Consider the following 24,598-nt stretch of genomic DNA (forward strand, 5'->3'; position numbering starts at 1 on the left):
AAGAGGACAACGTAGAATAAGTACTCACTCGGGTTTGCACGCATCGTATTTCAATGCGTATAAAACACCCCCCTAACTAAGTGACAAACCTAAGGGTCGATAGATTGAATTGTACTCCTCGTGGAAGCTTCGAAGACCGCGAAAGACTGCGGGCTCCAAGTCGACGAACTTCGCCCCGCGCATCTCATAAATAATCTCATTTATTATTAACTCACCTTATGCAGCTCCCGGAAAATTGTCCCCCATTACGCAATTTGCATAATGATTATCATCGGCAATTATAATAATGACAACTCTACAATGTATCAAAGAAAATAACATTAATAGCCGTATTTGCAGACATTCTGGCGCTTCGGAAAATTAACGGGGGACTCCATACCCTCTCAGGGTTTGTCTTTTGAACAATGCAAGTATTGAAGTTTAACTTCTTTCTCCTCAGTCTCACAGGGGTCTGGAAACCGCGGGGGTGGAGTGGAACAAGAGCTGTTTTCTATAACATTTACCAAGTTTTTGTAATAATTGTCAATCTAACATTCATATTATCCAACCTTATGGACCTTAAGTTAGAAAACTTCAATCTGGAGGCCTTCGCCGACAGCCTGTCATTAGTCTTCGCATTGTCCATCGTCCAAAAAAAGATAAACTGCGTAATTGAGAATCGGACGAGCATCACACACTTCATCGACTCGCTCTACAAAAGTCCCTTCAAATTTCGAGATCATCAAGAAGAACTAATTTTCTCCCAATTCGACAAATTTGCCAGGTAAGCGCTGAGTTCGCGATTCGAATTCCATCTAGGGCATTTTTTATTATTTATTATTTTCCAGATCTGTATTCACAAGCTACGTACTCGCACATACTGGCTTCCTATCGATATATTCCTTAGGCCGTATGACTTTGATGGATCCACCCCGCACTCTTCCTTACAATGGTTGGTTCCCGTACAATTACACGTGCACCCCTAAATCCTACTGGATGACGGCTGGCTTTCAGTTCTACGCAGTATTTAGTCTAGGGTTCATCGACTTGCTACTAGACCTGTTACTGCCCTGCATAATGTGTTACATATGCGGGCACATTCACATTCTGCGTTACAGATTTCAAATTATGACAGAAAAATTGCTAATCATGTCAGAAAGTAGCAAATCACAAAAAGAAATTATTAATGCTGAGCGCAAAATGATGCCCGAGTGGGTTGAATATCACATCGATATTCTGTGGTTTGTATTTTTTTTTTTTTTTTCTTTTAATCAAAAAATAAATTTTTTTTTTTAGTTTAGTTAAATTTGCCAATGAAATATTTTCGAGCGTTATATTCATACAGTTCACTTCAAGCTCGCTACTTCTGTGTATAATCGCGTACTTGCTAGCACACACGGAACCGACGACAATTAATTTTGCGGGAAATTTGGGATTCTTTTTTTCGATGGTAATTCAAATATTGTTGCCGTGTTATTGCGCTGATAAATTGACTTTCGAGGTAAATATATTTAATATATAGAGAATTTTTAAATATAAATACAAAAAAAATAATTTGACGTCAATTTTTTTTTTTTACTTAAGTACAAAATTAGGGTGGCAAAAAAAACCCGTACTTATTTTTATTTTTAAATTTCGAATAAAAATTTATTGATCTCATTTACACAACCCTCCAAAAAAAAAATTCCGCCATGTAAAAACTATATTATTTATTTTCCTACATTGATTTCCTCAAAAGTGAGTAACGTAATTACTTAACAAAAATCATGAAAATTTCTCAACTTTATGCTGCTTCAATTTCTTATTAAATTTTTTGAAATAACATCAACTGGATTAGAATCATGCTTATAAAGTTACAGGCAAAATAAAAATATCTAATTATAATAATAAAAAATCAGTTTTTAAATATATCTACAGGAATATATGACACAAACTGGCACCACTTGAGCAACAATATCCGAAGATCGGTAGTTGTTATTATCCAAAAAACCCACCGACCTGTTATGATAACAAGCGGCTATTTCGTTATTTTATCCCTTGAGTCTTTCATCAAGGTGAGCTAATTATTTATTTAATATAATTTATGATTATTATTATTATCATTATAATAAATAAATATAATGACAAAGTAATTTTTTAACAGGTCGTTAAACTTGCGTACACTATTTATAATGTGCTAGAGTAAATTGTTAAATATTAGTAGGCATTGTTAATATTTTAACGACAATTTTGCTCGACTCATAATGCGAAGCATTAGAGAGTGCTTTCCGATCGAAAATTTTGTTGAACTAGTGACGATTAATAAATATATATATTTATTTAGAAAACTATTAGTCTTGAGATTTTTATTTCGATAAATCGCCTCAAAAAAACTGAAATGAGGAAAAAATAGACCCAATGTAAATTTTTAGAATATTTCATTGAAATCTATTGCGTTTGTCTTCCTGGTGGAATTTTCAAAGAATTTTCCCATAGTCTATTATAATTCGTCGAGTAGGGTCCAAAAAAACATTGACTTAAGAATTTATATATATATATATGACCCTGCAGACCAGCCCCGAAATTTCTCGCTGTTTTCGAGCTCAAGGATCCGAATTCCGAAAATTTGAAATTTTTTTGGCGGGAAGTTTAAAAATCCAACGGGGTATATTCAAAAACATTTTTTTTATTTTTCACAGTTAAGGGTTGACTTTAGAGGTTTTTCCGGTCAATTTATATGAATGGATTTTTTTATGGTTGTTTGGGGGACTAAAAAAACACTTTTTTGAATGCTATAATTTTACTTTTATAATTATGACACTCGAATGATTAAAATCTCCTGAAAAATTATGATACTGAAGTTAGCAGACGTCTAATAATTTTTGGATTTTTTTTAGACGATGAACCATAAAAAAAAATATTTGAAAAAATTGCACCTGCAGTTTTTTAAATTTTCTACATGAGTATATTTTTTTTTATTTTTTTGCAATTGATTTGTTGAAAAACAAAATTTCAAAAATTTTTAAATGTCTGCTAACTTCAGGATCATGAAAAATTTTGTCTCCCACATTTTTTCGAAGGGTACAAAAACAACTGATTAATTAATTAATAGGCAAGTGAAATTCAAATATTCTGTTAGTACAGCTTTAAATTCAAATTATTTAAGTCAGCCATTTTGAATTTTATACCGCGCGCGCCACTTTGGAGACATGAAGAATTAAATTAACAAAAACATTCCCACGTGTTTTATAATTTTTCATACGACTCGTGAAAGGTTAGAAAATTTTTTTATAAAATATTGATAAAAATTAAAAAAAAATCATGAAAGTTAAATCAAAAAAATCAAATAAAAATAAAAAACCGATTCAAAAAACCCGCAAAGAATTGCGTAAAGAAAAACGCATTCAAAAAAAGGTTAATCGTGCGCAGTATCATAATAAAAAAAAATTAATTACTAATAATAATAATGACAATGACACGGATGTGAAGAATAAAAAAATTAACAAAAGTGATAATATTGAGGTGGTAAAAAAAAAACCTGCGAAAAAAGTAAAAACTAATGAGGATCTGGCGAAAGAAAAAGTGAAGCGCGAAAACAAGCAGCAGAAACGAGCTGAGAGACGACGTCTCGAGCAGAGGAAGCTGGTGCTGCAGCAGGACAATGAGAAGGAGGACAAAATGATAAAGCAGCTGGAGAAAAAATTGAAGTTGAATAAACGTAAGAGTAAAAGCACTCCTAAGTCATTTGCTGATGATGGGCTCGATTACTTGCTGGACTTTTGTAATGACGAGGAATCTTTTACTAAAAAAATTGATTGCAAAGCTGGGACGATGAAGGATGCGCTGATGGACCTTGACAGCAGTGATGATGATTTTGATGATGAATCTCCGGTTAAGAAAAAGAAGAAAGTGGAGAGTTCAGATGCTGACAAAGAGGCGGAATTTAATTCTGAAAGTGATCAGGAGCTTAGTGATGACTTTGATGACGAAGATTTAGATGATGATGATGGTGATGATGATGAACCAGCTGATAAAGTTAATAAATCACAATTAAAATCTTTGAATGGTAATAAGAAATCTAAATTAAATTCCGAAAGCGATGATGATTTTGATGATTCTGAAGAAGGTCTAGATGATTCTGATGATGAACCGTCAGTTAAAAAAATTAAGTCAACATCCAAGACTTCAAATTCTAATAAAAAATCTAAATTAAATCCCGAAAGTGAAGATGATGATTCCGATGTCGATGGAGGTGATTCTGATGACTCTGCTGATGAGCCCGTCATTGAAAAAATAAATAAATCAAAATCAAAAGCTTCGAATCCAACTAAAAAACCTGAACCAAATTCTGAGAGCGATGATTTTGATGATGAAGATGCTTTTGATGATGGAGAAGAAGAAGAAGGAGAAGAAGATGAAGATAATAAAGCGGAAAAAAAATCAGACGGAACATGGGAAGATATCTACGGTCGTAAACGTGACAAAGACGGCAACATAATTGACGAAAAATCAAATTCCGGTAAATATATACCACCAGCAGCTCGTCTGAAGCAGCTGGAAGAGTCAACAGCCCACCAAGAAAAATTAGCACGCCTACGAAAGCAATTGAAGGGACTCATCAATCGTCTTGCTGAACACAACATGCACAATATTGCAAATCAGGTAATCATTTGTCACTTTTCAAGCTGATACCCGTTAGCTAATTAATTAATTTTTTAATTTATTTGCAGATAGATGAGATGTACATGTCAAACAGTCGTAATGACATGAATGAAATGTTATCACGGCTGATGACAGAATCACTAGTGTCACCAGTCCTGACACCAGATCGTTTGGTAGCTGAGCACATGATGCTAATCGCGATTCTCCATGCGAATGTGGGAACTGAAGTCGGTGCCCACTTCCTGCTGTCTCTCGTAAAAAAAATAAACGAGATGCTCGACGAGCCTCAAGATGTTTTGAACAAATCCCTGGATAATTTTATTCTCATGCTTGCCCACCTGTACAATTTCAAAGTCTATGGGTCGCAGCTCCTCTACCAAATTCTAAAAAAATTAGCAGATAAATTCACTGAAAAAGAGATCGAGTGCATCCTATTGATTCTCAAAACCGTAGGATTTTTATTGCGGAAAGATGATCCTGCTGCTTTGAAAGAACTGATCATCAGCTTGCAGCAAAAAGCGGCAGCCAACAAGTCAACCAATTCGAGAATCCAATTCATGCTGGACGTTTTAATGGCCATTAAAAATAACAACATGAACAAAATACCTCAGTATGATCCCTCGCACGTAGAACACTTGAAAAAATTGCTGAAAAGTTTTCTGCGCAAAGGGAACAGTGTCACGCAGTTTAATATTTCGCTAAACGATCTGTTGAATGCAAATGAGAAGGGCAAGTGGTGGATTGTTGGTTCCGCTTGGACTGGAAACATTGACAGCGTCAATAAAAGTACTAAGGACAAAAATTCTGATGGTAGTATACAATTCAGTCAGCAGATTTTGGAACTAGCACGCAAGCAGCGGATGAATACTGACGTCAGACGTAATATTTTTTGTATTCTGATGAGCGCGGAAGATTATTTGGACGCTTTTGAAAAAATCCATCATCTGGGTCTCAAAGATCAGCCGGGGAGAGAAGTAATTTATGTCATAATGGACTGCTGTCTCCAGGAAAAGAAATTTAATCCTTACTACGCTGTACTGGCCCAAAAATTCTGTGAATACGACCGTAAAAATCAGGTAATTAAATTATTGTTAATTTATTTTACTTTTCAATAACCAAAATATTTAATTTTTCAGATGACTCTCCAGTATTCGCTGTGGGATAAATTAAAAACTCTTGACAGCTTCAACAAAGTCCAGCTTAACAATTTAGCCGAGTTCCTTACCCACTTGTTTATCAACAAAGGCTTACCTCTGTCTGTGTTGAAAGTTATCTCCTTTGCGGAGCTGGACCAGCCGACGATGAAGCTGATCAGGAAGATAATGCTTGGGATTTTGCTGGACGACGATCTCGAAGCTTGTCTCGAAGCTTTCAAACGGCTTTCCTTGGCCGCGCATCTACAAAATTTGCGCGAAGGATTGCGTCTATTCATCAGTTACTTCCTTGCCAACTACGCGGCTAAGAAGTTGCCGGAGAAATCTGTACAGAGACTAAAACAACGTACAGAGCTCGTTGAAAAAGTTTTCGATTCCCGTTCTTCTCGGTTATAATTATCATCTACTAATTAATTAATTAATTAATTAAATATTGTAAAAATAAGTTGTAAATATTAACATTTATTGAATGTTTATATTTTTTTATTGACATTAAAATGCTGATAAATGAATTTGACGTCAGCATTCAGAGTATGATTTAAATAATTTATCAGATAATTATTTTTTTATTTATTTATTAAAATAAAAAATTAATTATATAAAAAATGGTCTCATATAAACTAAAGTATCATATTTACAGTTTAAAAAAAATTAATTATCAACAACAATTAGTCACATTTCATTCCCATCTGGCTTATAAAAAACTCTCGTATTATTTTAGAATTGCTCACTTGATTTATCGCATCATCAAAAGAAATGTTGGCTTTATTATTCACCAAAAACTTCATCGCTCTTTCTTTCAGTCTGGGGACCTCGTAGTTGTCAGTTTTGACAAGAAGATTAATGACATTATCGAGATTAATATTTTCAATTAGTTTACACTCGCAGAAAATTTTTAATTTGTCTATCTGGTACATGTTAGCGCAGGCCAAGACACTAAGAACCAGCTCAGTATCATCTTCCGCCTCGACTTTTCCTGTGTAGATAAATTTCAAAACCTCTTTTATTACTTCGGTCTCAAAGTTTTTAAAATTAACACAATTTTCTTTGGCTTCTTTCATGTCTGTGCTGAACATTCTCCTGAAAACGGGACTATGGGACGCAAGTACCAGTTTGTGGGCCGGAAACTCTTCGTTTTCGACTTTGACAATGACGTCACTCAGCTCTGAGGAAAGAAGATAATCATCAGCATGATTCGCCAGCATGGAAGAATGCATTATACTTTTAATATCGGAGTCTAGTTTATGCAAAGTTATTTTACAATGGAGATGCCAGGGGAATGAGCAGCTTTTAGAAACAAGGAACGTCAAAGTATCACTCAAATCGCCGTTCCACTTTATCATGGTCATATTCTTGGCGACGTTTTTATATCTTATCTCTATGTCAGTTTTACCATGAAAGGGAAATCCCCTTTTTTTGACTTTTATATTGACTTCGTACGAGTAGTCATTTATGTGATATCGCGATAATATGCGAAATAAATGCTCGGCTGAGTTGTCAAACAGACCGAAACTGTCAGACTCTATCCAGTCACTTCTGAATCCTTCTTCTCCGTTGATGGGTTGTATTTGCCATTTGTATATAAATGTGATAGATTTATCGGAGCTTTTTTCGTTCATCGTTAAATTTTTAAAAGTCAAGCTGAAAATTATACTGTTATATTTATGATGATATTTAAAATACTTAATTTATTTATGGCGTACTTACGGTAATTTTGGTGATTATTAAATATTGACATCTGATATTTTTGTTTATTTACGAAAGACGTAAAGGTTATCAGCCGAGATTCGAAGTTGTTTTTATTTTTAGTTCTTACGTGTTAATATAGAGAGCAGTAATGGTCAAAGCCTTACTGTTTTTTAAATATTAAGTTTAATATACGGGGGATTCCCAATGGTAAATAAATAGGTGGGTAAAATTATTGATAAAATATTATTATTATTATTATTATTATTATTATTATTATTATTATTATTATTATTATTATAGATAAAAATATACGAAACTTTGATTAAGGAACAATAATCTATTGTGAGTTTTATTGAGTTTATAAAAAACATTTTTTAATATTAAATATTTTTTTGTTTTAGAAACATTTTCATTATCATATTTTTTTAAATATATAAAAGTAATTTATAGTTATTCTCTTTTTAGTTCCAGAGATTAATTATGAAGAGAAAATTCTTAAGCTTTTAATATTTCTGGACCTTACTATACTGCAGTAGCAAAATTTCGTGTTATTAATTCCAAAAGGACATATTTTTATAAGCTCTTTTAGCTTTTAGGAGTCTCCTGGAGCTAAAAGAACGTATGATTTTTTTTTTTTTTTTCATTACAGATCACTTTGGAGACTTATTTTAAAGCTCAAAATTGAAAAAAAAGTTTGAAAACCAAAAGGGCTTTTAAATTTTTTTTTAATTTTTAGCTCTAAACTAAGTCTACCAAACGATTGGCAATGAAAAAAAATCGAACGTCTTTTTGGCTTTAGGAAGCTCTTTAAAGACGAAACGGCGTATAAAAATGTAAGCCCTTTTGGAATTAATAACGCGACATAAATTTTAAAATATTAATTTGTTTTCATTTCTGTTTGTTGAACAAAAAACTTTAACAAAACTTTTGAATTATTCAATTCTTTTAACGCATCAGCAAATGATATACGAGTTTTGTTAAGAGTTATATACAATAATGCTTTTTCATTCAACTTGAGTACATCGAAATTATCAGTTTCGATTAAAATTTTAATGACATTGTCGACACTTAAACTCTGTATCAGTTTGTATTCACAATAAGTTTTTAATTTTTCAATTTGATACATTTGCGCACAAGCTAATACTTTAAGAAGAACGTCAGAATCATTTTCTGCTTCAATTTTGCCAGTATACATGAATTTGAGAACTTCTTTGATGGTATCAATATCAAATCCATCAAAACAAATACAATTCTCTTTAGCTTCTTTCATATCCGTATTGAACATTCTCTCGAAAACAGAGCTACGTGAAGCAAGTATAAGTTTATGAGCTGGTAATTGTTCTGTATTATCTTTAATTTTAATTATTACATCGCTCAACAATGATGACAATAAGTAGTTATCCATGCAATGGGCTGAACATGAGGATAATGTTTCTCCATCAGTTTCATCAAAATCTATTCTATCCATCAGTATATCACACCTAACATTGCAAATCGATCTAGAGGAATTAAAACAGAATTTGACAACATCATGATTTTGCCAATTCTTGATTGCCTGAGTTTTAGTTTCACCAAATAATTTTATGGTTACATTAGTTTTAGGAGGATTAAAAATTCCATTTTTTTTTACTCGAATCTCATAGGTATTATAGTTATCTTTCATATCTCTATAGAAAATTGAAAAAAAAATTTTATCGTAATTTGGCAACGTGAAAAACTCTGATGATTCCTCTTCGTCCTTTATCGGCCAAATATATGATAATTTCCAAGTATAATCAATTTGGAAATTTTGAGTCATTCTAATTTCTATAAGATTATTTTTCAATGCTTAGATACTTTCCACTGTATTTTAGTATTGACTTATACTTAACCCCAAAATCAATTTTTTAATACGTAAAATTGAGATTACTCCCTGAAAATGTTTTCAATTTAGTTTTTATAATATGTAATTAATTATTCAAAACTATTATCACTCATATATGTGATTTTACTTACGTGATAGTCGTATAAATAATATTAATGATTATAAATTATTATTTAAATGTTTGACACTGATTTGATTTTTTATACAAAAAAAGTTTTGTTCAATAGCATATCTATAAAGTATGAGCACATATGCGAAGCAGAATGAAAAAATAATATACATGTATTACATGTACGCGCGGACTTTATGTTATAACTGACTTCCGACTGGAAAAATAATCTTGTAGTGGTGGTGGGAGATTTTAAGAATCCAACACCATTGTTATGACTTCAGTTAGTATGTAAGTATGTACATACGCAATTTATGGTGATATATATGAAGTTACGATATATATATAAAGATGAAGATAACGAGTACTCAGCATAACATGGGCATACCAAATTTATCATTACTCACTTTGTACTCATATATACAATAATAATAATACATACATGCATACTATAGGTGCATATAAACTTAAAAATTAGAAACATTTTTATCTTTAGAAGTATTTTATTTTCAGAAAACTTTTTTTTTAATTATAATAAATATCTATTTCAATATTATATTTTAACAAAAGATATCGAAAAGCATGGGGCATAATGGCAACATACAATTATTTATTATAATTTTAATCTTCAAATGAAACTTATATCTCAAACTTTTATTTTATAGTAATTTGTAATCAACAATTTTATTAATTTTCCTTTACTAGCATTGAAGCATAAAAAGTTGTAGCCAAGGTATTTTACTCTAGATTAAGCTAAATTATATGATGTCAATTAAACTTATTGGTATGTTTTAGATACGATAAAAAATACGTTGTGGAAAAATCAAAACAGAATATTAGATATATTATTAATTGTAACAAATTAATCATACGTTTAAACACTTAATTTCTTCATTCCCATTTCATTGAAAAAAAACTGCTTCAACACTAGAATTAAAAATTTTTAAAAATCACTTGAAAATATTCATATATAATTTTTTTAAAAAGACCTTGATATTTATTTTTTATAAAAATTTTTACTTTTACTAGTTAATTTATTTAATTAAAAATAAAAAATTGTCGGTTGTTCTGCTCTCGCTGTTTTAAAATAATAATTATAAATGCATACGTATTTTATAATTGTAATAAAAAAATAAATAAATAGACGGGAAACATTATTAATAAAAGTTTATTGTAATTAAAAATATACGACACTTTAATTAACAAACATCAATCTGTTGTGAGTTTTCTTTAGTTTATAAAAAATATTTTTTTATATTGGTTTTTTTTTTTAGAATCATTTTCATTATCATAATTTTTTAGATATATAAAAGTATACGAAATTTATAGAAGTAATTTATAGTTATTCTCTTTTTATTTCTACGCGATTAATTTTGAATAGAAAATTCTTATACTTTTATTTTTTCTGGATTTCACTATACTTCAGTAGCAAAATATTAATCTGTTTTCATTTCCGTTTGCTGAGCAAAAAAATTAAACAAAACTTTTGAATTATTCAATTCTTTTACCGCATCAGCAAATGATATACGATTTTTGTTAAGAGTCATGTACAATAATGCTTTTTCATTCAACTTGGGTACATCAAAATTATCAGTTTCGATTAGAATTTTAATAACATTTATGACACTTAAACTTTTGATCAGATTGTATTCACAATAAGTTTTCAATTTTTCAATTTGATACATTTGCGCACAAGCTAATACTTTTACAAGGACGTCAGAATCATTTTCAGCTTCAATCTTGCCAGTATACATGAATTTGAGGACTTCCTTGATGGTATCAATATCAAATTCATCAAAACAAATACAATTCTCTTTAGCTTCTCTCATATCTGTTTTGAGCATTGTTTCGAAAACAGAGCTATGTGAAGCAAGTATGAGTTTATGAGCTGGTAATTGATCTGTATTATCTTTAATTTTAATAATTACGTCGCTCCATAATGATGAAAGTAAGTAGTCATCCACACTATGGACTGAAGTTGAGGATAATGTCTCTTCATCAATTTCATCAAAATCTATTCTATCCATTAGTATTTCACAAGTAATACTTACAACCGCATAAGAGAAATTAAAATTGAATTTGACAACATCTTGATTCTTCCAATTCTTGATTGTCTGAGTTTTTGTTTCAGAAGATAATTTTATGATTACATTAGCTTCAGTAGGATCAAAAATTCCATTTTTTTTCAATAGAATCTTATGGTTGTTGTTATCCAGTTTTTTAAAGTAAATTGAAAAAAAAATTTTATCGTAATTTGGCAGCGTGAAAAACTCTGATGACATCCATTCGTACTGATACCGAGGACTTGGTATTTTCCATGTATAATCACATTGGAAACCTTGAGGTTTTTCATCAATCGCCAGAATACTTTTAGCACTAGATATAAACGGCATTTCAATTTCCATAAGATTGTTGTTCAATGCTTAGATACTTTTCACTGTATTTTAGTATTATATAATACTTAATCTCAAAATAAATTTTTTTATAGGTAAAGGTAAAATTACTTCCTGAAAAATAATTTAAATTTAGTTTTGATGATGTGTAGTAATAAATTAATGATACTGAAAGTAGCAGACATTAAAAAATTTATTTCTTTTGAATAAACAAATAAAATACTTACAGGAAAAACTTTTAAAATTTGCACTTAAAAAACTTAAAAATCTTTTCGTGCATGTTCTAAAAATAGTATTATCTTATAAGTGTCTTATTTATAAGAATTACAAAATTTTATGATGTCTGCTACTTTCAGTGTCAATTAATTATTGAAAACTATTATCACTCAGACATATGATTTTACTTACTTGATAGTCGTATAAATAATATTAATGATTATAAATTATATTGATTTGCTTATTTATAAATCATAAGTTGTTTTCTATAGCGTCTATAAAGTATGAACACATATGCGAAGCAAAATTAAAAACAATATACATCCGGAAGGAATTTATATTGTAGCAGACTTCCGACTGGAAAAATAATCTTGTGGTGGTGGTGGGAGATTTTTTAAGAATCCAACACCATATTTTTCTGACTTCGGTTAGTATGTACAAACGTAATTTATGGTGATATATATGAAGTTACGATATATATATATATATATAAAGATGAAGATAACGAGTGATCAGCATAACATGGGCATACCAAATTTATCATTACTCACTTTTTACTCATATACAATAATAATAATACGTACGTGCATACTATAAGTGCATATAAATTTAAAAATTAGAAACATTTTTATCTTTAGAAGTATTTTATTTTCAGAAAACTTTTTTTTTAATTATAATAAATATCTTTTTCAATACTAGGTTTTAACAAAAGATATTTGAAAAGCATGAGGCATAATGGCAACATACAATTATTTATTATAATTTTAATCTTCAAATAAAACTTATGCCCTAGCGGATTCATGGTCTCGGTGAAATGATGGTTTAATAACGGTGATATCACCGTCATTTAACGTCACTGGCAAAAACTAGTCTATCGACCGTTGAACTGTCGTTGTTTAAAGGTGAAAAACAGGTGACATTGTGAAATTATTCCACGGCCAATGTATGGTGGATAGAAGGTATTTCGATAGCTAAACGAAAGAGAACACAGCGAACATAATCGGAGATTTGCGAATTTTCATTTCGTACATGTGTAGAATTACACCTCTCAAATAATTGGCTTGGAGCGGTATTTTTTTGGTCTTACTGCCAATAGGTAATTAGAATTTCATGAAGAATCAATTGCCATTAGATAGGAAAAAAATCGTTATTAAGTGATTGAACGCTAATCATTTTTGAGTATATAATTGGTAAATGGCGAGTGATTTATAAGTAAATTCCTGGTCAATTGCTGGTCAAGTGTCGGTAGAGTAGAAGTGTCGGTAAGGTTAAATTTTTTTCGGAGGAAAACTTCTTTAGGCGCGACTTTAAGGTTGCTCATTTTTTTTCCTGACAGAAATAACGCTCAGTAGTCTATAGTTTGTTTAGATCGTTTCAAATAGTTGTCAAATATTTTTTGATATTAGTGAAAATATTGTTAATATAAAAAAATTTTCTGTATAAAAGTTATTCAAAATTTAATTTAAAAAAAAAATGTTCACTGTGATTTGTTCTGAAGACCAATAAGAAAGCCGCAATTTCTAAACTAACATTTTTACCGTCAACAACAAATTTGAATCATTAATTATGTATTTTAATTTTGGAATTACGGTAAGAAATATTGATTATGTAATACTAATTATAAAAGACTATATGTTTACATTATTTGGTGAGCTGTAATGTAAATATTAAATTTTTTTTTAAGTTACTGAAAGTTTTACTATAATCGCTACCGTCTAAAATCTTTCAAGTATTTTGGTAGCAGCCAATCATGATGATTGGTGTTAGAAATGTAATTAATGTAATCAATAGTTTGTTATTCGTTAATAATTTACGATATAATAGAAAGGTCTTTAAATTATTACTCAAAATTATTAAATTTTCATTAAACTCAAAAATAGTTGAGTATTTTTGTTAAATTGTAACGCTTATATTGAAAAAAAATGTTTATAATAATATTATTATCGTCTCCCTAAATTTTTTGAATTTGAAAATTTGTATGTTTAAAATATATAGGATTTATTAACAACAAATTGTATGTACGAGTTAATTGTGTTTATTAACAATATAATTTACAATAATCCATAGAAATATCTGCATTTATGGCAATAAATACATTGATTAAATTAGTATTACAATTTCTATTACAAACATAAATTGGATCTTGAAAGTATTAATTATTTTTTCTTACTTTCATCAGGTGCTGTACTGTTTATTGCATGCCTTAGCACATTCGTTTTTATCAAACTTTTACGTCTATTTTAATCTTATTATACATTAAGCATTAAAAAATAAATCATTTCTTTTATCAATATATCTTCTTTAGTCTGTTTCCCAGCAATTTGCTAACTTTACAGCAAATGTAAGATCTTCAGTGCTCATTTTTATGGCAGGTCTTATCATATAAGTATCTCTTATAAAGTTTAAAATTTTTTTTGGTTTAATCATATGGATATGACCCGCATTAAATCCATAACCAATATGCTTATAGCTTTGAACAATTATACCGGTAATAATTTCACGACTGCTATAAAATTGTATGATATTGTTGATTGTAGAAAATGTTCCATCAATATCACTATATATGAAAGAGTTCGAAAACTTAGTCACTTTAGTTTCATTGAGACAAGAAAATTTAACTCCATTTACGTGCATACTTTCATATGCTGTAAGGTGCTCAGGCTTGTATCCAGCTACATGTAAGACTTTAAATTCCTCTTCTGACAAATACCGTGCTCTTGACTCTTTTTCGACAATAAACTTATCTCGATGTTCTATTCTGCTGCTGTCATTTATTACTCTTAACTGTTTAACTATAAAACTTCTAGTTTCATTGGAAATAGATCCATCAAAAGCAACATGATTGATGAATCTTTGCATCAAAAAACGAGTAATAATTTGATCTTCCCGTCCGACGGGACTTGTTAGGCAATCCATAATTTTTCGATTCCACGATTCGAATGTAAAAGCATTGTGCGCCCACATGGGACCCCAATTTCTTATACACTCAACTAAATGGGATAAAGAATGGACATTCGATGACATTTTTACTTCCCCAAAAAATTGCTCGAATGTTTTTGCATATTCCTTTAATAAAAAATCTGCTCGATTGAGTTCTTGTAACGTTATTGAATCACTGTTCAAGTAGTGAATAGCTTCGGAAAGTTGAGCCAGATGATTTATATATTTATCTTCCAAAACTGATTTTAAACACACTGGAGCATAATCTAACCAATTTCTCCACTCAGATGCTTTCCATTGGACGCAAGATTCTACTTTTCGAGGCTTTCGAGAACGGCGGGATGGAGGTTTTATTGATAGTAATGTTTTATTAATAATTTGTAAGGATTGTTTTTTCCCAATATAATAAGGAGCTCCTACTGTTTTTAGCAAAACTGTTGTATGTAATTTTACAACTCCTAAGAAAACAGAATGCATAGTTTCAACTATAACTCCTTTAGTTATCTTAAATAAAGGTAGAGCTGTTAACGATGAATAACCTTTCACGCCATGTCTTATATTGCCAGTACGGATAACGTATTTCATGTCTGCCTTGAGTTCGTTTTCAGTTCGTAATTTTAGGTAAGATTGCTTAAATGGAAAAATCAATCTTCTTGCTGTACTTTTTCCCTTCGCATAACAATACACGCAGCTAAAATAGCCATTGAATTGTTTCATTCGAACTACTGCTGCACGGGCTGGTGCATCAAGAGTACTGGCTACAACTATAAATTTTGAGGTTACCTCAGATGATTCCGATGGTTTCCATGTAACACCATCTGTAAAAAGTTTTCTCATTTGTTCTGTAAATGGTCGAAGTAAATTATTCATCTTAGGATGTGTATCACCAACATATATGGCTGCTAGTAGAACATATTTCTTGCGCATATGAGGAGGCAATTCATTAATTTCTGCGTAAACAGGCCAAGCACTTGCTTTTGATGAATTTGAAATTTGACACCCGTCAGTATTGAAAGTGATGGAAAAATTAAACCAATGTTCCAAAAAATTACCTGGCGAACACAATCGTTGATATTCTAAGCCGTCATATATATCTTCAAAAGCCTCATTATTTTTTTTCACCCTTAAGTTACGGTACTGTAAAGATTGTGCAATATGAGGAATTTTAAATAATTGCTTTATTTGTGAAATCAAGCTAATGCTGTAAAAACATCCAAGATGCTTTTCGGGTTTTTTAGGACCACATGTCTTACAAAAACACATTAATTTTAAAAGGTTCTTTTCATTTTTTGTGCCTAAATATCCTTCACAAAGTTCGCAATAATAATGCGGTGTGATCATAGACTTATTGCGGCTCAATATATTCCACAATGCTGCTTTAGTCGTTGGTAAGCGATTTGCTGCGTGTGACACTTTCATCCAACGGAAAATATCCAATATTGCTTCGTAAGACATGTGATGTTTAATTGCTGTGGCTATAATCGATAGAAAATGATCGATGATTGACAAATTCTTGTTAGGTATCAACGGAAACTGGAAACAATTTACTTTGCTCACGGCAAAAAATGGATTATCGGCACTATCATCATCATTTTCATCATCGTCATTATCATTATCATCATCATCATCGTCACCATCATCGTCACCATCATCATCATTATCATCATCGTCATTATCATTATCATCATCATCATCGTCACCATCATCATCATTATCATCCTCGTCATTATCATTATCATCATCATTGACATTATCATCATCATCATCATCGTCATCATCATCATCGACATCATCATCACCATCATCGACATTATCATCGTCATCGACATTATTATCATTATCATAACTATAGGTGAACCCTTCTTCATCATCATTATCCTCGATATCAATCATTTCCTCTGCAACATTTTCATCACAAACGTTTTCGTTTAGTTCGCTGGAAGGGCTCGCTGAAAAATAATAATCGTTTTTTCCAAAATACGTATCGCCATCATAATGTAAGTTTATAATGTTGTCCATAATACGATCTTCTTCTTCACCTTCATTAATAATAGATGGAGCTCGTGAATCTGACGTTTGAGGCTAAAAGGGCAGATTTTAGAATTAATAACAGAAAATTTTATTTTTAGAATATTATAGTAGTATCTTATCGCTAAAATAATAACTTCTTCATAGTTACCATATTTTCAAGAAAGTTTGGTGGAATAGGACGAATCGCATTCTCGGCAGATAGCAGAAAACTTTTTAGCCTTTTTCGATTCCTTTTTATTATGGCAGAACGAGATGAACCTGGTTTAATTCGTTTGGGCATACTGGATACCTAGAATAATTATTAGAGTTATAGTACGTAAAATAACGATACCTATTATTATGTAGAATTTTTAATTATTGTGTAATGGGTGTGCTTATTACGTTAATTGAATCGTGGTCTCAATGCAAAAAGTATCCCACTCATGTACAAAACTTCAGGTGTTTTGTAAACCTGTCTAACTATGCTCAGTATCTCCAGGTGAGGGTAAACCCCGACTGGACCACGCAGTGAGAAATACAAATTAAGAGAGAGAAAATTCGCTGTAGCTTATACTTATAAAGGGAAACGTCTTTAAATAATTAATAAGTAATTTATAGAAGAAAATGAGTCTGGCATTTATTTAAGACGGGTCGTCTTACAAAATTTTATAATGACGGTGAACAAGAAATTAAAAATGGATGATGAATATGACTCGACAATTTTGACTTTGAAAATATTTTATAGTGACTCTACTTTATAATATTATCAGTGACTCTATTTTATAATATTACTCAATGACTCTATTAACAATACTAAAATGACTCTATTACAATTTTAACAATGACTCTATTAACAATATTTTGCAATGACTCTATTAACAATATTTTACACAAGAAAGACTCCACTCACTTCAACACTTTTCCTCCAACAACGGTCCCAAGACCACCGCCGATCTCTCCAACCAAGACTCCAATAGATTCCAAAGGTCCTCTAGCCTCCTTGAACCCAATCCTCAGTCACCAGGTCAAAAGTCCACTTCCAAAACCCAATCCTCGAATGTCCACAGTAATTTATATTTAACCAAAATAAGCTTCCACTCACCAGTGGGCTTATTGGCTCCTGGCAATGGCGTGTGTACGAATAAATATACTGGATGTTGAATGTAAAAGTTTTATAGAATACTCGTGTATGAGTGCGGGAAATGCGTCCGTCGTTGATGAACGCCAAAAACCAAGAGACCGTCTCTCGAAAATCGCCGAGCCTCGTACCCCTCACTCGCAGGTTGGCCAACGTCTACAAAAACAAAACTGCCCCAAAACTCGACAGCAGTGACCCCAGCGATGAGTGGATTGCTTGTTTATCGGCCGTTGTTGTAGGAGGGGGTCGCTCTCGTTTTGGCGCGAGTCGACTTTGAATTTGAATTTAAAAGATATAAATTTCACCCCGTTACAATTGTTTTCGAAATTTTTGTTAAGAAATACCGATTTTGTGAAGTTCTTTCAGTTGAACTGTAGAGCGATATTTTAATACAGAATTTCTTAATGTTTTTTGGAAGTTTAGTAAATGCTAGAACTTTAATTATATAAAATTTTACATAATTGTATGAATTTTTATTTAAACATGGCATTTTATAAAAATTAATCATAGTTCATACAATTATACAAAATTCTTTAAATTAATACAAAATTATATAAGAGTTTATGAAAGTTATTATTTTTTCGTCTTGGAAAATCTTTCATGAAATTTTTTACCCTTCCATGATATTGTATAAAACTTTGTGAAAATTCATGGAATTTTCATTTAATTTATAAAATTTAATGAACTTTATTTAAATTTCATAAAATCTTACTAAATTTAAGTATCAATATAATATTCCATGAAATCCATTTTTACCGGGTATGTCAGCGCTTAGTGAAAACGCGCCTTAAACAGTGGCGGGAATAGACACGCTAGAACGCTTTAACCTATACTGTATCCTGAACTTTATCAAGCGACAGTATAAGTAAACAAAACTTTTGTAGAAGTTTCGATGAATGTAATAGATTATACTGTCGAGAAAAATCATAACATAGATTTTTTGTGCTTGACACGCGTTCAGATAGTTAAATTGTACAGATTATTCCAATCTATGTTAGGTTTTTTATAATTGATTTACTGACGCTGATAAAAGTGAACACAAGTGATTGCTTTGTGTTTTAAATGTTTTCATTCAGTTCTTGACAACTGACAGTTGATAATCTTATTTAAGTACTAAAAATGGCAGTACTTTCGAAATGGGTGTTAATTAAAACTGATGTAGAAAGTAATTTTGTTTATAAAATTGCTCATCGAAGTAAGCTCTACATAAAAACTCAGCATGGCCCCTTGAAAATTACAAGTGAGGATGATTTAAATCGTGCAATATACATCACTACAGTTAATGATGACGAAGTGAAAATAAAAATTTTTGATCATCATGGTAAGTGATTTTTAATAGTTTGTTGTTTAAACAGTCTTATGAATATATTTTACTTTCAGATGACCCTGACGTCTTACGAGAAAGAAATAAACATGTAACAGACAAAAGAATTCCTATTATAAAAAGAACGAGTATCGGAACACCGACTGCAGGACTTAAGAAAAATCCAAAATTACCCGCTAAAAAAAAGGTATTATTTATAAGTTTCCACTTGCTTACTTAAATAATTACAGCAGACGTCAACTTGTAAATGTTAAAATTTTTTAGTTTTGAAAAAAAATTTTATTTTGTTATGTATAATTCATGAGAGATAGTTTTGTGACAATTTTAAAAAATAAATATAGAAGTAGTGATATCAAGTTAATAAAATTATATTTAACTACTTGAAAATTGGAAAGATAAGATCTATCTATTTGTAATGTAATTTTCGATGAAATAATTTGATGCAACAATAAAAATCTAAACTTGCACAGTATGTTAGCAATAATAATCATTATTTTGTTATTAATTATAGAAAAATATACCAAGTGGTAAGTCAAAGGATGATGATGAGTCTGATCATTTTTATGCATTATTGGATGACAATGACAATGATGTTAGCGTCCCGGGGAACCGTCATCAAACTATCAGTCCTGATTTACCGCATGATGATGTGCACGATGATAATTCTGGGTCGACGTCACCTTTGAGGGAAACACATGAACCTTTCGCACCATCAAGCCCCCGTAACGAAAGTAATATAAATTTGATGGAAACAGTAAATCATATACAAACTGTGACTACTACTAATAGTAGACAAATTAATCAGTTACGCAGAGTATGTATAACAAAAAAAAGTCTTGATGAGTCTTTGGAAAATTTCGCTAGAAGAATGACAACAGCGAACAAAGAAAACTGTTGCCAAAGTGAAGAGCCACAATTTAATGCAGATAATAAGGTACATGTAATTTAATTTGATGAAAATTATTTTACCTACATCTTTCCAACCAATAATATTTTCTACCGAAGTATATTAACAAGGGAAACTGATTTAATGCTTTTGACGTGTGAAATATTGCTAAATTAGTAAATAAATTTATTCTATCATTTTTTTTTACCACGATGTTAGTTGGAAAAATTAATTAATTTTTTATGTAAATTTGAAATTCAAAAATATAAAAGATGTTCATCATTTTTATTTGTTCATTTTTAGCATTTATTTCATTGTAAATTACAAAATTTTCGTCGTTTAATATCAATTTATAAGACAGATAATGTTTAAATAGTGAAATTATAAACAATTTTAAAACTACTTTTGGTAGAAAACATTATGTATATGCTACATTTATTATTTATGCAACTAATAATTTTATTTTCCTAACAGTACTAAATATGTACTTAAGGCAAGCTTGAATTTTTAAATTTAATGTTAGCATGTGGGTAGTTCAATTAAAGTTTTTCATAGTTAAATATTTATCTTCTAGGTGCAAATTTTGAATGATTTTGCCATGGATTATAATTTATACTACTCTGCGATTACTGCCAGTACCAACTCATACAGGGCCAAGAAAGTAATGGCACAATTTTGGTCGGAAGGTGAGCGACTCCAGCTACTCACTACGTACGACCCAAAACGACCTGAAATGCGTATCGTATCAGACACAGAATACAAAAAATTGATAGGTAAACACACAAGATAGACTTGTTTTATTTAATATTTTACGTACTTAGATTTTTGTCAAATATAAACTGTTGCAAAATTTTTTTTAAAATATTGCTGTGGATATTTAAGATTATTATATTATATATTAAGTTTAGTTCTTAAAATTAAAATTAATTTGAAATGTCACAGTAGATCAAAAATAAAACCCTATTGTCGATAAATAATATCAATAATAGTAATAATATTGCATGGCTTTATATAAAATGCAAATATAATTTTTTATTGACATCGACTTATTGGTTTGCTATAAATTATTGGAAATTGGGTAAGTTAATAAAAAATTTATTCAAATAATTAAATCGAATTGTATAAATATGTGACATAACTAAATCAAGTTCAATATTCTACTTCACACGGATCGAAACTCATATATATAATTATTAATCAATTGATAATTTCAGTAATAAACTGATCAATGAAAATTCATAATATGATGATTTTTAACTTACAGAGATCATGAATAAATTACAAGAAATTCAAGCTATACCGGTGCATACACCAAAAGATCGAGTTTTATCAAATATGAAAAAGTGGGTCTCAGCATGGTTAAAATCTAAAAAATCCACCATTAAAAATCGTGAAACGCTAAGAGGAGAAGGAGAAGAAAATGAAGAAGAAGAGAAGGATGATTAGAAAGAGAAGGGCGAGATTAAATGATATACGTGATGTTACTAAGTCATAATTTCTAAAGTAATTGTTTAACTATATTATTGATAACTTATAATAGTAAAAGTATTAACGATGTTGAGAATAAAGTCTTTGTCACTCTAAGTAGAATTTATCATTTTATGTTTAAGAATAATATATAGATTTTTAAAATGTATATAATTTATTTTCAAGTTTATAAAAAGTTTGTCAATCTTTTCAGTATCTCATATCTTGTAACAGATTCAATTACATGCTTCTATCACAATCATTATTTAATATTTATAATCACAAGGCAATTAAATGTAATAGTTAAATAAATACATTTCAATAAAAAGATATTAATTGAATTTTTTTATAAAAAATAATGAGCAGTTAAAAAATTATCATAAATAACATGACATTTTGTATGAAGAAACATTATTTATATAGACATACAATATTTCATAAGAATGTATTATTGGTTTATTTGCCAACATGTCATCAATTTTAGACCAATTGTTAGCGGCGAATTTACGTCATAACACCAATTAAATCACCCTTGAATATAAAGTGAAGTAACCGTGAGACGCAAGTTTTAGGCGAGTCAATTCCGGGTGAATAGTCGGTAAAAACGCTTTAAATGAACTTGCGGCAATCTGTACTTTCCGCATGCACAATCGGTCGATTCATAGTGAAAACGCGCACAATCACTTACGATTTCACCTTTTTCTTCTAATAGAAACGATGTAATTTTATCATGCGATAGCTATATAAATTCGATTGATGAACGAAGATAATCTTTCACAATGTCACCTGAAAATCACCGTCAAATTACCGAAGATAAACGAATCTTTGACAAGGAATTATTCCATCATTGACCGACAATTGACCGCTACGGCATAACCGCTAGGGTGTCTCAAACTTTTATTTTATATTAATTTGTAATCAACAGTTTTAGTAATTTTCCTTATTAGCATTGAAGTATAAAATGTTGTAGCCAAGGTATTTTACTGTAGATTCAACTAAATTATATGATGTCAATTAAACTTAATGGTATGTTTTTATAGATACGATAAAAAATACGTTGCGGAAAAATAAACAGAATATTAGATATCTTATTAATTATATTATTTAATTAATTTAAGCACCTAGTTCTTCATTCCCATTTCATTGGAAAAAAACTCCTTCAACACGCTAGAATGATGAACTTGATTTATCGCATCAGTAAATAATATTTCACGTTTATTAAAATCTAAGAAATCCATTGCTCTTTCTTTAAGCTTTGGCACGTCATATCTTTCAGTTTCTACTGTAATTTTAATTATATTCTCGACGCTGAAATTTTCAATCAATTTATACTGACAAAAAGTATTCAATTTATCCATTTGATACATGTCTGCACAGGATAATAAGCCAAAGAGAACGTCAATATGAGTTTTTGCCTCAATGTTTCCTGTATACATAAATTTAGTAAGTTCTCTGATGACAACAACATCAAATTCGCTGAAATCAACACAATTTTCTTTGGCTTCTTTCATCTCTGTGCTAAACATTTTACTGAAAACAGGACTGTGAGAAGCAAGAACTATTTTATGGGCAGGGAATTCTTCATTTTTAACTTTTATAATAACATCACTCAATTCTGATGAATATAAATAATTACTCATATGATTGGCTAACATTAAAGTAGATAATGTTGCCATATCTTGTTCTTTGAAATCTTCATATTCATGAGGTCTTATCGTGCACGTTATGACAGTTCCACTTTCACATGTCTCTTTAAAACGAAAATCATGGCTATAACCATTCCAATTGATCATTTTCATACTTTTTAACTCACTTTCATTTATTTTCATTCTTATGTCAGCTCTTTCAGGATGAAGAGATCCTACTTTAAGGACATATATCTTGGTTTGAAATGACAGTGAGAACTGAAGTGAAACAATTGTTTCATTTCGTAAGTATATACGAAATAAAACTGTATCTTTACTTGGCAGTTTAAAGAATTCTGAAGTCATCAAATTAGTTTTGGTTAGCATTTGTCTATCATGAAGGGATACCGCCCACTTGTAAGTAATTATTTTTGAGTTTTCAGAACTTTCAACTTCCTCACTCATATTCTTATCAAGTTTTAAAAGATAAAAATTACTTAAGACGTTGATAACTGCGCAAAAAAAATATCAATCAATTATTGTTTATAATATATAAAATAAAAAATTGAATAATTTTTAATTAATTAACTGGTTAATCAAAAAATTAAAAATTTTACTAATTTAAAGTTATTAACAAATAAATAAATGAGATTAACTACACTTACTGAGTTTTATTATCAGTTACTTTAATTGTTACTAATTAATGTGGTCAAGTAAGGCCCAAAATGAATTGTTGAGGTTACTATTATATAGAGTAATCAAAACTGCGTCTGCAAAAGAATCGTCTTTTCTCCCACTACTTGACTATTTGTACTAACGCGCATTCGCAGAAATGACTTAATTGTAAAGAAATTTTTTACAAATCTCTTTAAAATATTCAAACCTACATAATTTTTTTAAAAAGACCTTGATATTTATTTTTTATAAAAATTTTTACTATCACTAGTTAATTTATTTAATTAAAAATAAAGAATTGTCGGTTGTTTTTGTTTGAAAAGAATAGTTTTATTCAGCAGAAAAACAGATACATAGCATTAACAAGTGTAAAATCATCTTAAAAATACTTTAACTTATTAATAATAATATTAGTTAGCTTGCTACCAGTGGTAGATCTCACTAACTGACTTACTACACTTAAATTTAGAGTGTTATTTCATATTTAT

The 24,598-nt window shown here is 30.2% G+C and overlaps 7 protein-coding genes across 10 annotated transcripts; 3 read left to right on the top strand and 4 right to left on the bottom strand.

The window, feature by feature from the left end:
* Positions 1 to 354: 354 nt before the first annotated feature.
* LOC130667881 (odorant receptor 33a-like) lies at positions 355 to 2,702 on the top strand. Of its 2 annotated transcripts, none has more exons than XR_008989918.1 (5): positions 355 to 763; positions 828 to 1,220; positions 1,276 to 1,480; positions 1,897 to 2,033; positions 2,123 to 2,701. XR_008989918.1 is itself a non-coding variant. In XM_057469782.1 (5 exons), the coding sequence occupies exons 1-5, from the start codon at positions 405 to 407 to the stop codon at positions 2,162 to 2,164; spliced, it is 1,155 nt and encodes a 384-aa protein (XP_057325765.1). In that variant the 5' UTR covers positions 355 to 404; the 3' UTR covers positions 2,165 to 2,702. The 2 variants fall into 2 exon arrangements, 1 of the variants encoding a protein (XP_057325765.1); XM_057469782.1 differs by having other exon boundaries at positions 1,878 to 2,033; positions 2,123 to 2,702.
* A 490-nt stretch (positions 2,703 to 3,192) lies between these two features.
* LOC130668117 (nucleolar MIF4G domain-containing protein 1 homolog) lies at positions 3,193 to 6,306 on the top strand. The gene is made up of 3 exons (XM_057470212.1): positions 3,193 to 4,620; positions 4,689 to 5,696; positions 5,757 to 6,306. Exons 1-3 carry the CDS (start codon positions 3,280 to 3,282, stop codon positions 6,168 to 6,170), a joined length of 2,763 nt encoding a protein of 920 aa, XP_057326195.1. The 5' UTR covers positions 3,193 to 3,279; the 3' UTR covers positions 6,171 to 6,306.
* Positions 6,217 to 9,685, bottom strand: LOC130668118 (speckle-type POZ protein B-like). 3 transcript variants are annotated; one of them, XR_008989955.1, is made up of 3 exons: positions 9,459 to 9,685; positions 7,482 to 9,375; positions 6,217 to 7,415 (listed from the first exon to the last, which is right to left on the bottom strand). XR_008989955.1 is itself a non-coding variant. In XM_057470214.1 (2 exons), exon 2 carries the CDS (start codon positions 7,391 to 7,393, stop codon positions 6,443 to 6,445), a length of 951 nt encoding a protein of 316 aa, XP_057326197.1. In that variant the 5' UTR covers positions 7,394 to 7,427; positions 7,482 to 7,715; the 3' UTR covers positions 6,217 to 6,442. The 3 variants fall into 3 exon arrangements, 2 of the variants coding, with proteins under 2 accessions (XP_057326197.1, XP_057326196.1); XM_057470214.1 differs by lacking the exon at positions 9,459 to 9,685 and having other exon boundaries at positions 6,217 to 7,427; positions 7,482 to 7,715; XM_057470213.1 differs by lacking the exon at positions 9,459 to 9,685 and having other exon boundaries at positions 7,482 to 7,713.
* A 950-nt stretch (positions 9,686 to 10,635) lies between these two features.
* Positions 10,636 to 12,458, bottom strand: LOC130667959 (uncharacterized). Its single transcript, XM_057469905.1, has 2 exons — positions 12,238 to 12,458; positions 10,636 to 11,943 (listed from the first exon to the last, which is right to left on the bottom strand). Exon 2 carries the CDS (start codon positions 11,839 to 11,841, stop codon positions 10,873 to 10,875), a length of 969 nt encoding a protein of 322 aa, XP_057325888.1. The 5' UTR covers positions 11,842 to 11,943; positions 12,238 to 12,458; the 3' UTR covers positions 10,636 to 10,872.
* Positions 12,459 to 14,064: 1,606 nt separating this feature from the next.
* Positions 14,065 to 18,243, bottom strand: LOC130667656 (uncharacterized). Its single transcript, XM_057469407.1, has 3 exons — positions 17,906 to 18,243; positions 17,165 to 17,305; positions 14,065 to 17,067 (listed from the first exon to the last, which is right to left on the bottom strand). The coding sequence occupies exons 2-3, from the start codon at positions 17,294 to 17,296 to the stop codon at positions 14,347 to 14,349; spliced, it is 2,853 nt and encodes a 950-aa protein (XP_057325390.1). The 5' UTR covers positions 17,297 to 17,305; positions 17,906 to 18,243; the 3' UTR covers positions 14,065 to 14,346.
* A 691-nt stretch (positions 18,244 to 18,934) lies between these two features.
* LOC130668444 (uncharacterized) lies at positions 18,935 to 22,096 on the top strand. The gene is made up of 5 exons (XM_057470743.1): positions 18,935 to 19,454; positions 19,514 to 19,644; positions 19,969 to 20,391; positions 20,918 to 21,116; positions 21,608 to 22,096. The coding sequence occupies exons 1-5, from the start codon at positions 19,253 to 19,255 to the stop codon at positions 21,787 to 21,789; spliced, it is 1,137 nt and encodes a 378-aa protein (XP_057326726.1). The 5' UTR covers positions 18,935 to 19,252; the 3' UTR covers positions 21,790 to 22,096.
* On the bottom strand, positions 21,736 to 24,228 carry LOC130668445 (TD and POZ domain-containing protein 1-like). Its single transcript, XM_057470744.1, has 2 exons — positions 24,101 to 24,228; positions 21,736 to 23,947 (listed from the first exon to the last, which is right to left on the bottom strand). Exon 2 carries the CDS (start codon positions 23,898 to 23,900, stop codon positions 22,932 to 22,934), a length of 969 nt encoding a protein of 322 aa, XP_057326727.1. The 5' UTR covers positions 23,901 to 23,947; positions 24,101 to 24,228; the 3' UTR covers positions 21,736 to 22,931.
* Between the last annotated feature and the right edge of the window lie 370 nt (positions 24,229 to 24,598).

This window comes from Microplitis mediator, chromosome 5 (genome assembly GCF_029852145.1).
Source record: "Microplitis mediator isolate UGA2020A chromosome 5, iyMicMedi2.1, whole genome shotgun sequence".
Lineage (NCBI taxonomy): Eukaryota > Metazoa > Arthropoda > Insecta > Hymenoptera > Braconidae > Microplitis > Microplitis mediator.